This window comes from Canis aureus, chromosome 1, assembly GCF_053574225.1.
Source record: "Canis aureus isolate CA01 chromosome 1, VMU_Caureus_v.1.0, whole genome shotgun sequence".
NCBI lineage: Eukaryota > Metazoa > Chordata > Mammalia > Carnivora > Canidae > Canis > Canis aureus.
Window position 1 is genome coordinate 116,853,891 of NC_135611.1, and position 12,621 is coordinate 116,866,511.

The window sequence follows — 12,621 nt, forward strand, 5'->3', positions numbered from 1 at the left end:
ATAAGACAAAAAAGGAATATAACAGTGACTGGTAAACACAATTGATCATAAAAATATTATGTAAGTATAAGACAAATGCAGTGGTTTTAGTAATGTCTCCATGCCTTCCAACTCTCACACAGTGATTTATACACACACACACACGAGTAGTTCTTATGAACAGTTTTTTCTAATGGACTCTCCACTTACATATACTGTCTCATCATTGCTGTTAGTTCCTTGCTGTGCAGAACCATGGTTTTCTTCACATGTTAATAAAGATGAGGAATTTTATTTACTGTTTTTCATTAGCTTTTTCACTATCATATATCTATCCTGCTGAAATCCTAGTCTATATTTAAATGTTTTCCTTCATCCTCTTTCCCAGATACCTTTCCATTTATCTGTACTCAAACCCAATCATTGTCATATTCCACAAGGCAGTATCAGTATTTTAGATACTATAGTAGGTATAAATCATACTATAAGGCTTACACAGTCCTGAAAGGGGAATAAGCTAACAGAATGATATAGAAAAGTTGGCAGTATAGATGGGCAAGAATGGAAGGCACTTTGTAATAAAGTATCTGTTGAACACTGGCTAGAGACTGGCAGGAAGATAATGGGATAACCGGAGGAAAATCCAAAACAAATGATAAACATTGCATGATATAGGGCAAAAATAATTTCCTGTGACTCAATTATGTTATATGAAACAAAAGTATAATCAGTATTTGATCAGAATAATAAAATTGTAAATGAATGCCAGTATCAGTAAATAAAAAAGCACTTCTACCTAGAAATGATAAAACTGTCTACCAAATGTAGAAATATAATTGAAATTACAAAAATTTCAGAAAACAATCACATTGAAAACAGCTGACCCTTGAAACTGGGGATAGGGTGCCGATACCCTGCACAATCAAAAATCTTCATATAACTTTTGACTCCCCCCAAAACTATTTATAGCCTACTATTGACTGGAAGCCTTTCCAATAACAAATAGTTGATTAACATATATTTTACATGTTATACATATTATGTACTATATTCATACAATAAACTAAAAAAAGAAGATGTTAAGAACTTAAGAAAAAATACAGTATTGTACTACCTGCATCAAAAAATTCATGTGTAAGTTGACCCACACAGTTCAAACCTGTGTTGTTGAAGGGTCAGTTGTAAAAAATTAAAGTAAGTAATGTATACTTTTTTTTAAAGATTTATTTTTATTTATTTATGATAGACATATATATAGAGAGAGAGAGGCAGAGACACAGACAGAGGGAGAAGCATGCTCCATGCTGGGAACCCGACGCGGGACTCGATCCCGGGACTCCAGGATCACGCCCCAGGCCAAAGGCAGGCGCGAAACCGCTGAGCCACCCAGGTATTCCAGTAATGTATACTTTTTAAGATGGCTATGCTAATGAATTTGAAAATGTTGACAAATGGTGAGTTATTTTCTAGGTAAATAGATATTAAAAACCCCAAAAGCCATAACAATTGAAAAAGAGCAATTTGCTAGACAGATAAAACTGTTAGAGACTCACCTCCCATGAAACAGAAAATCATAAGCATGCCTGTTGCTCAGGTGTGGTAATAAAACATGTAATGAGCTAAAGCTCCTAAAACAAAGATCCAAGCCATGATCTGCTGTAGGGAAGGGAGAAGATATGCCCTTGACTGTTGTGACAGTAAGCAAGAAATCTGAATATATACACACTACTACAGTGTGAGGGTGGAAGGCATGGAGACATGATTTAACTGTTGCATTATTCGTAGAGGACACACAAATCACCTGAAGGAGCTAATGAGACCACCATTTTGATAATACAAAAATCAAAGGAAGGGGAAAAAAACTTTATGTACTAAAATGCTAAGTAAATAAGTAAAAATAATACCTAGTATTGATTTTTAAAACTACAACAGAAACCGTAAAACTTAGAAGACTTAAAAGAGCAGAAGAATACACTCTTCATCAATTCAAGTGTCTGATCTGGAATAGGGAAAATATAGAGTGAGCCTGGGAAATTCTCAACAAGCAAGAATAAGTTTAAAGATTAAAGAATGGAGGGATCCCTGGGTGGCGCAGCGGTTTGGCGCCTGCCTTTGGCCCAGGGCGCGATCCTGGAGACCTGGGATCGAATCCCACGTCGGGCTCTCGGTGCATGGAGCCTGCTTCTCTCTCTGCCTGTGTCTCTGCCTCTCTCTCTCTCTCTCTGTGACTATCATAAATAAATTAAAAAAAAAAAAAAAAAAAAAAGATTAAAGAATGGAGTCAGAGGTATGCAAAAATCACCATAAGAAATTTCTTGATATCCATACAACCGGGCATCAAGAATCCACACTGGTGAGCCTAAGTAAACTGAACCAATGAAAATTAATCCATCATGAGACATAAACAAGAAAAAGTCAGAAAATTTCAGATGCACCATTTTAAGTCACTAGTTATAATTGGATGAAGAACATAAATACCCTTGCTAGTAACAGAACATGTGGGCAACTAATAAATACAGAAGGAATGACAGCTTTAGAAAGCATTGATATAAATGTTCTCTGTGTGTGTGTGTGTGTGTCTCATGAATAAATAAAATCTTTATTTTTTATTTTATTTTTTTAAAGAAGATTTATTTGTTTGTTTATTTATTTATTTATTTATTTATTTATTTATGATAGACATAGAAAAAGAGAGAGGCAGAGACACAGGAGGAGAAGCAGGCTCCATGCTGGGAGCCCAACGTGGGACTCCCTCCATTCCAGGACTCCAGGATCGCGCCTTGGGCTGAAGGCAGGCACTAAACCGCTGAGCCACTCAGGGATCCCCAATAAAATCTTTAAAAAAAAAAAAAGTGGGATCCCTGGGTGGCTCAGCAGTTTGGCGCCTGCCTTCAGCCCAGGGTGTAATCCTGGAGTCCCGGGATCAAGTCCCACATTGGGCTCCCTGCGTGGAGCCTGCTTCTCCCTCTGCCTGTGTCTCTGCCTCTATCTCTCTCTCTCTCTCTGTGTCTATCATGAATAAATAAATGAAATCTTTTTAAAAAATGATATAAATGAAGATTTTTAATTGTAGAAATCATTAGGTAAATTGATAATAAGGAACTACATATTTATAGGATGACAAGGTAAGACCATGGAGATTTTCTTTTTTTTTTAAATTTTAAGTAGGCTCCCACAGGGCTTGAACTCAAAACCCTGAGATCAAATTCTGAGCTAAGATCAAAAGCAGGATGCTTACCCAACTAAGCCACTCAAGTGCCCCTCACAGAGATTTCTTTCTTACTATACTGTGTGAACTCGCTGTTTCTCCATTATTCTTTATTCTTTTTGTTTTACCCTTCCTTATAGCACTTATCACTATATATGATACATTTTCTAATTATTTGTTTTCCTGTTTATGATACGTCTCACTAGTGCATCAATTACATAACAGCAAGATCTGTACCATTTTTTTCTCACCATAGGGCTACCACCATATTTATCTCAGTGTGGACAGTGATTAAATGTTGAGTATATAAATGACCATAGTTTTTTGTCAAGATAACTTATAAATCTGAATACAAAACATCGTGGAAAAAATGTTGGTTGCATTGGGGAAGATCTTAATTGGCTTCCACAGGTGTTGGGCTTTCTCCCACAGGGCTTTAAAGGGAGTTTCCCAAAAACATCATAGGAACCCACCTCCCAGACAAGCCTGGGCTTTTTTACTCTGGTGATGGCTTTTCCTCTTACCAGCCCTCACTCACCTGGCCCTCTGTTTTTGTCATATCCCTCACAACCCTCCAGAACAACTTCCCTTCCTCCAATTAGGTGATCACAAATGGCTTAAAAATGGAACAACCTGCTTACAACAAAGAAATATAAGGTTTAAAAAATAACTATAATTATAAAAACACTTAAGAGAATTGGTTTTTAATAAATGAAGTTGAAATGATACTGATAGATTTCAGAGAAGAGAAATGTGAGATTGAAAGACCATTCACCTTAGAATGACCACAGAATTACAAAGTATGAAGAGTCCTTTGTCTTGTGAGGCAATTTATTGTACTACTTAACAACATCAGCTTTTGTGTCAGACTACTTTGGGTAGAAAATCTCCTTTTGACACGAATTAGATGTGTAATCCAAGAGAAGTTGCCTAACTACTCTTTGTCTTAGCAAAATAATATAACTAGTATTCAAGTTAAAGGGTTACTTAAGAATTAAAAGATTCAGTATATTAAAAGTGCTTAGAACAGGGCCTGGTACATGGCAAGAACTATGTGATCTGACAGAAAAACAGGTAGCTTTCTAAATCATTAAAAGATCCTTGCTGGAATACTGTTAAATGCAAAGTTCTTTAACCACAAAACGGGTATAGGACAGTACATGTGAGGCCATGAACATGAATTCTGTTCACCCATCTAACATAAATTATGCAGATTCTTTTAATAATCATAATAAATCAGGACACAGTTTCTTAGCTATTCTTCAAAAAGGTGGTTTAGAAAATAACAAAACATTTATAGCAATTTTGACTTCAATCACAATATGCTGTATCTGTTCTACAATTCAAATTAAATTCCCTAGTATCACAGAAAGTAGAAATATGAAGGTCCTAAGAAGGTACAAACATCATAAAGAATGATGAAAGTGTTTAATGGAGGTGTCATCTCCTACACAATGTTCAACCCATGCCTCTGGAAACAGGAAGAAGAAATGTACCTATTTTCTTAAAAGATAGCCTTGGGTTTACTAAAAAGCAACTGATATTGATATTCAATAGAGCATATTTTAAATTCTATTAAGCAGATAAATTTACCCAGTGAGACCAAGTTGCTATAGTTCTCCATCATCACATCCCAATATAAGTCCCTCTGAGCTGAATCCAGATACTCCCATTCCTCTTGAGAGAAGCTGATGACCACATCCCTGAATGTCACCAATTCCTGAAACAACAAACCATATATAGGTGAAATTGAAGGAAATATTTTTGAGAAAAAAAGAAAACAATTGTATTATGGCAAGTAAACTAAACAGTAACCAAAGTAGGCCATGGGTGGAAGGTTATGGTATGGAAAGTAGGAAATAAGTGCTCTGAAACAGAACTATACTTAATCCATTTGATTCAGAGAAATCTTGAATACTATAGGATTTTTAAATTAGGTAAGCATGTCTGGAAATAAAAAGTTTACAAATTTAAAAAAATGTATTCATGCACATTGCACACATACTACATGCCTGTTGCATGAGTTAATAAAAGTGAGTTGAAATATCTTAGAAAATGAGATGTGAACACTACTTTATAATTTCTTGCAGACCCAAGTTCAATACTATGTTAAGTAATTATTTAACATGACCTGATCAGAACTTTTACCTCTAATGACAGACTATTTAATAAGTACTTTTTAGTGGCTATAGAGTAGTCTATTTGGTGAAAAAATACCGGCTTAATTTTATTTAGACATTTACACTGGATAAGGTCTTCTCCAATTCTGAAACTCTACAATCCTCTATTTATCTATGACAGAGACCAGTCAAGATTAAATCCAGTCTACTGGAAACTCACATCTCTTCAGGAGAAGTACAGTTTGCCCATATGTAATCAAATGGATATATCTTTTTCTTTATCCAAGAAGTATGGTAAATGCCTGCATCTAGGGATTCCATTTCTACTCTATAGCTGCTATTGACAAAAAACTGAACAAGTAAGACCGCTGAACATCTTCTGGAGAATAGACCGGCACATAGGAGTTTTACTGTTATGCGCAGTTCCAACTCCCACTAGAAAGTGAAAACTTGAGAATGTGGGGCAGGCTCTATTTGGTAGGAAGGTTCAGAAAAAGGAAATGTTCACAAAGGAGACAGATCCAGCAACTTACATGGTCCATGCTTAGAACTGTAAAGAATCGGCCAGGGAATTCCATTTCTGCCATGACAGCCTGAGGAACTCTGATGACATGCTCCCCCGTCAAAACTGGTGAAAATTATATATAAAAATATATAGCAAATGAAAAAACATTTGTTCAGGCAAATCTAAAACTTACTGCAAGCTGAGAGATTGCAGTATCTGAACCAAACACTCCCTTGTTCATCCCATCTTAGTGAGACAAATACTCCATTCCATATTGGTACAGTCAAGAACTCAGGCTTCCTCACTACTAGTTAGATGGCTATCTTTCTGGGAGAAGCAATAGATCAACATTGCTCATCAGGAAAATGCAGCTAAGGGACAGAGATTTTCTTCTGTCTAGCAGCCACACACAAAATGCAATATGTACCTTGGGCGTGGCACTGGAGAGAATACTGGGGATGAAATGGATGAAAGTGTTCAAGGAAGGTACATATTTCCAGTTATAAAGTCAGTCAAGGAGATGTTAACGTCCAGGATAGTAATTATACTTAATGATACTGTGTTACATGTTTGAAAGTGGCTAAAATGGTATATCTTAAAAGTTGTCATCAGAAGAAAAAAGGTTCTCAGGGTGATGGATGTTCACTGAATTTACTTTGGTAATCATTTTGCAGTATATACCTATGTTAAATCATATTGTACACCTAAAACTAATAGGTTATATGCCAATTATATCTCAATAAAGCTAAAAGAAATAAAGAATAGTGGTTAAGGCAACTAAAAGGCAAATATATAAGCCAGTAGTATTGTATTTTGTGTTTGCTGTTCCTTTTTTGCAATGTCTTTAAAGACCTCATAAAATGTAATTAGAAACATATTTAAAGGGCACATGATATATAAAGTTATAATCTGGGACTAACCATATTAGAAAAGAAGATTGGAGCAATTACAGGAGCAAAATATTTCCATACTATAAATAAATAAAATCTTTAAAAATAAATAAAAATTAAAAAAAAATAAAAGTTGATCAACAACCTAAGTATAAGACCTAAAAATATAAAACTCCTATAAGAAACTATAGGAATAGGGGATCCCTGGGTGGCTCAGCAGTTTAGCGCCTGCCTTTGGCCCAGGGCGCGATCCTGGAGTCCCGGGATCGAGTCCCATGTCGGGCTCCTGGCATGGAGCCTGCTTCTCCCTCTGCCTGTGTCTCTGCCTCTCTCTCTCTGTGTCTATCATAAATAAGTAAATAAATAAATCTTTAAAAAATAAACTGAATTAAAAAAAAAAAAAACTATAGGAATAATCCTCATGACCTAAATTGCTATGCAGTGAAGGTTTGACTCACCAGGTTTGAAATGTTTAAGCCCTGCCCATTCCAAACAGAAGTGTAGATCCTTAACCAGCTCCTGGTAGATTACCTCTAGTCCCTGGAATATCTGGCATTTAATGATTTTAATCTTTATCTTGCACTGGAAACAAACATAACTGAATATAACACTTTTCTGACTTCTGTGGGTCCTTCTAGCAAATCACTGAACCTGAGAATGGCCTTAAGATCTCCGAATAAAGTTGGCTTTATTTCAAACAGTTCATCATAAATACAGATCTTTAATTCAAATCTACAGGATAAGTGCTAGTGACCAAATGGTATAATGAATAGTAAATAAAAAAGGAATGAAATGGTATACTACAAAAAAAATCAATGGAACAAAGAGTAAGTCATTGATTAGGGATAGAAAGCAAAGAAGATACAGTATAAATAGAAAACAAGTAGAAAAATGGTAGAAGAGCAAGTCCTCAGTAATTACATTAAATGCAAATCGATTAGACTCTTCAACTAAAAGAGATTGAAAGAATGAAAATATGATACAAATGTACTTAAACTTTTATATCTAAAGATACAAAAAGATAAAATCTTTTTATAAGATAAGAAACCTCTCATATGTTGATAAAGGTCAGCCTATCAAGAAGATAAGACTCGGAAGATATATCCTTAAAGCCCCAAAACAAATGACATGATTGAGGAAAGAAAGGTTGTTTTGTTTTTTAAGATTTATTTATTTATTGGGGCACCTGAATGGCTCAGTCAGTTAAGTGTCTGACTCTTGATTTTGGCTCAGGTCATGATCTTCAGGTCATGAAACTGAGCCCTGCCTCAGGCCCCTGCACTCAGATTCCACTGTCATCCCCCACCCCCACCCCACCTGTATTTGCATGCATATGTTCTCTCTCTAAAGAAAAAGAATTCCATTTGTAACAGTCCAAAAGAATAAAATATTTAACAAAAATGCAAACTGTGTACCTTAAAAAATACAAAATGTGGGACCCAAGAAATTCAGAAAATGTCCCCCACCCCTGGCCCCTAGATGAGTAACAACTGTGGCCTCTAGCCCAAGTCAATTCCAAGAAAAACCGCAGAGCATGCCCTTAATGGGAAGTTCCATATCGGGATGAGGAAACAAGGGCTTGAGAAACCCCCCAACCCTTACTGGAAATCCCCTAGACCAGCCTATAAAAATCCAGCTGTAACCCACCTCTGGGTCCAAGTTCCTGCTCCGCTGTGATGGGTATACTTGGACCAAGCTCGAGCTTGCTAAGCTTGAGCACCCTCGTGTGCTTACATTGGTGTCGGCTCAATGGTGGTTTCTCGGATTCACAATCTTGGGGACAAGACAAAACACTAGTGAAAGAACTTAAGTTGAAAGTTATCCCATGTTTATGAACTGGACTACTAGACCATAAGATCGCAATATTCCTCAAAACAATCTACATATTAAATGCAACCCCTGTCAGAGCCCCAGCTGGCTTCTTTGTAGAAACTGACATGCTTTTAAATTCGTATGAAACTGCAAGAGATTCGGAATAACCAAAAGTCTGGAAAATAAATTATTAAGACTAGCATTTCCCAGTCCAAAAGTTACAAATCTACAATAATCAAACCAATTGAACATTGCCGTATTAGATATATTGATAAACAGAATGGAACTGAACAGAAATTAAACCCACATATCTCTAGTCAATTGACTTTTTAAAGATTTATTTATTTACTTTTGAGGGAGTGGGGGTAGGGCCAGAGGGACAGGCAGAGCAGGAATCTAAAGCAGACTCCCACTTGAGTGGGGATCTCCATGCCACAGGGCTGGACGGTGAGATCATGACCTGAGCCAAAATCAGGGTCAGATGCCTAACTGACTCAGCTACCCTAGGCACTGCAACTGATTTTTTTTTTTAAGATTTTATCTATTTATTAATGAGAAAGACAGAGGGAGAGAGGTAGAGACCCACGCAGAGGAGAAACAGGCTCCGTGCAGGGAGCCCAATGCAGGACTTGATCCGGGAACTCCAGGATCCCACCCCGACCGAAAGACAGACACCCAACCGCTGAGCCACCCGGGCATCCCACTGCAACTGATTTCTTTCTTTTTTTCTTTTTTAAAGATTTATTTATTTATTTATTCATGAGAAACACAGAGAGAGAGAGAGAGGCAGAGACACAGGCAGAGGGAGAAGCAGGCTCCATGCAAGGAGCCCGACGTGGGACTCGATCCCGGGTCTCCAGGATCACACCCTGGGCTGCCGGCGGCGCTAAACCGCTGCGCCACCGGGGCTACCCCTGCAACTGATTTCTGACAAGAGTTGCAAAAACCTTTCAATGGGTAAAGGACAGTCTTTTCAACAAAGAGTGCTAGGAAGGGGCGCCTAGGTGGCTCAGTTGGTTATGTGTCTGCCTTCAGCTCAGGTCATGATTGCAGGGCCCTGGGACTGAGCCCTGAATAGGGCTCCTTGCTCAGGAGGGAGCCTGCTTTCTCCCTCTCCCTCTGCCTGCTGCTCCCCCTGCTTGTCCTGTCAAATAAATAAAATTTTTAAAAAATGAAAAAAAATGGTGCTAGGAAAACTGGATATCCACATACAAAAGAATGAAAATAGACCCTTTCCTTACAATATATACAATATATATACATAAATGAACTAAAAATTGATCAACAGGGACGCCTGGGTGGCTCAGCGGTTGACTGTCTATCTTTGGCTCAGGGTGTGATCCTGGAGTCCTGGGGATCGAGTCCCACATCGGGCTTCCTGCAAGGAGCCTGCTTCTCCCTCTGCCTGTGTCTCTGCCTCTGTGTGTGTGTTGTGTGTCTCTCATGAATAAATAAATTTAAAAGAAAATTGATCAACAACCTAAGTATAAGACCTAAAAATATAAAATTCATATAAGAAACTATAGGAATAATCATCATGACCTTAAATTCGGCAGTGGGTGCTTAAGACACCAAAGCAGAAAAGAAAAAAATGGACAGATTAAGCTTCATAAAAATTGAAATCTTCTGTGTATCAAAGAAAATTGCTGGAAAAACTAAAAAGACAATCTACAGGATAGAAAGTATTTGTAAATGATACACTCGATAAGGGTTTAATAGCCACATTATATAAAGACTCCTACAACTCAAGAACAAAAAGGCTGGCAAAAGATTTCAGTAGACATTTCTCAGAAGATATACAAATGTTATAAGCACATGGAAAAAAATTCTAAAAGTCTTGATCAGGGAGGGAAATAAGTATCAGAACCACAATGAGAAAGTGAAAGCAGCAAGATGTCAGACTTGGAAGCTCCAGGCCCTTCAGAATCAAAGAATAAAACTAAAAACTAAAAATTACATTCTAGAACTGGCTAAAATTTTTAAAAAATTTTTAAGATTTTATTCATTTATTCATGAGAGATACAGAGAGAGGCAGAGGAAGAAACAGGCTCCACGCAAGGAGCCTGATGTGGGACTCGATCCCGGGACTCCAGGATCACGCCCTAGGCTGAAGGCAGGTGCCAAACCGCTGAGCCACCCAGGGATCCCTAAAATATTTTCATACAGATTTTAGAAATCTTAGACCTATGGCAACAAGGAAATGCTCAATCAAGTAAAAACCACAGTGAAAACAGTAGGAAATCTTTGTGAGGCTTTTACTTCCCCTTACCCTAGTGCTGGCACAATTTGGAAGAATTGTTCTATTTCATAGTTCCCTCCTTTCGGCTGGAAGTAGTAACACACCTCATTTGTAATATTCCAATTGGTCTTTGGGCTGCTCAATGGACTTTTCTCTCTTTTACCTGAGTTGGAGTTCAGACAGGTAATGATGGCATAGCTCAGATGTTTTGCTGTAAAGAGCCACAGAATTTTGTGGCAGTCACCATGGTTCACAAAATCTGCAGGGGGACTACAGACCTATGGATGCCTGGGGCAGGAGATTACAGGGAAAAAAACACAATAGAACCTGTAAGGCCCACAGAAGATGTGGTGAGATTTCTTTTTTTTATTAAAAGATTTTATTTATTCATGAGAGACACAAAGAGGCAGAGACATAGGCAGAAGAAGAAGCAGGCTCCCTCCAGGGAGCCTGATGTGGGACTTGATCTGAGGACTCTGAGATCATGACCTGAGTCAAAGGCAGATGCGTAGCCACTGAGCCATTCAGGTGCCTTGTGGTGAGATTTTTTTTTTTTAGAAATTAAGACATTATTCTTTTTAAAAATTTGAGAGAGAGTGAGCATGGGCAGGGGAGGAGGAGGCAGACAGACAGAGGGAGAGAGAAACTTTAGCAGACTTCTCCACTGAGCACAGAGCCAAATGCGGGGCTCAATCCCAGGACCTGGAGATTACCACCTAAACCGAAACCAAGTTGGACGCCTAACCAATTGCACCACCCAGGCATCCATAGAAATTAAGCAAGTGGTGTATAAGGAACACCGAGCAAAAAGCACATATGCAGGCACAGGCATAGTATATACCTAGCAAAAAAAAAAAAAAAACGAAGACCATGTGTTTTCATCCTGGGCTGATTCAAGGCTCAGAACATGCCCTACTAATAAATGAAGGTTTATACCACCAGTCTGCAAAGACTGGGAGAGGTGGCTGTTCTATCAAATTCCCAGTTTTCAACAAAATTCATAAAGAATGCAAAGAAACAGGAAAACATGGTCCAATCAATAGAACAAAATAAATCTCCTGAAGAAATCAACATTAGCATCACTAGACAACGAGTCTAAAATGCATGTCTTAAATATGCTCAAAGTACTAAAGGAAAATAGACAAGGAGTAAAGGAAATTAGAAAAAAGGCATGAACAAAATGAGAATATCCCCAAAGAAACAAATTAAAAAACAAGAACCAAAGAAATTCTGGACCTGATAAATTCAGTAACTGAATTTTAAAATTCTATAAAGGGGTTCCAGAGATGACTTTAAAAGGATGATGAACAAGTCAGCACACTTGAAAACAGCTTGTTGGAAATTATCAAGTCTGAGAAGTGAAAAGAAAAAAATGATTAAAAGCCAATGAAGCATAAGGGACTTATAGGACAACATCAAGCAGATTAATACCTGCAATATGGAAGTCACAAAAGGAAAAAGAAACAGTATGATTATTTGAAGAAATAATACCAGTAACTTCCCAGATGTGAGGAACAACAAGGATTTACAGATCCAAGAAGCTCAATGAACCATAAACCCCAAGAGACCCACACAAAATACATTAACATCAATATGTTGAAAGACAAAGAATGTTTAAAAAGCAAGAGAAAAAGACACTCATCATGTATGAGGGATCCTCCATAAGATTATCAAATTTTGCAGTAGAAACTCTGAAGTCTAGAAGGCAGTGGGATGATATATTTAAAATGCTAAAAGAGGAGCACCAGTTGGCTCAATTTGTAGAATATCTTGATCTTGGGGTTGTGAGTTCAAGCTCCACACTGGGCATAGACATAGACATAGACAAAAAAAAAAAAAAAAAAGAGCACCTGGGTGGCTCAGTTAAT

General features: G+C 37.6%; 2 protein-coding genes across 14 annotated transcripts in view; one reads left to right on the forward strand and one right to left on the reverse strand.

The window, feature by feature from the left end:
• ZNF382 (zinc finger protein 382) overlaps nt 1–12,621 on the forward strand; it is a 121,461-nt gene that overhangs the window by 35,674 nt on the left and 73,166 nt on the right. For all 4 annotated transcript variants that reach the window (XR_013382004.1, XR_013381949.1, XR_013381989.1 and 1 more), the window contains exon 5: nt 1,226–1,369. The gene's annotated coding sequence lies outside the window, so the exon portion shown is untranslated. The remainder of the gene's footprint in view (nt 1–1,225; nt 1,370–12,621) is intronic.
• Nucleotides 1–12,621, reverse strand: part of ZNF529 (zinc finger protein 529) — a 78,137-nt gene that overhangs the window by 2,826 nt on the left and 62,690 nt on the right. For 7 of the 10 annotated variants that reach the window (XM_077902631.1, XM_077902700.1, XM_077902901.1 and 4 more), the window contains 3 exons: nt 8,350–8,475; nt 5,841–5,935; nt 4,781–4,907 (listed from right to left, as the gene is read on the reverse strand). In XM_077902631.1, coding sequence (XP_077758757.1) covers nt 4,781–4,907; nt 5,841–5,935; nt 8,350–8,475 — 348 coding nt within the window. The remainder of the gene's footprint in view (nt 1–4,780; nt 4,908–5,840; nt 5,936–8,349; nt 8,476–12,621) is intronic. The other 3 variants (XM_077902974.1, XM_077903051.1, XM_077902757.1) reach the window with 1 other exon arrangement.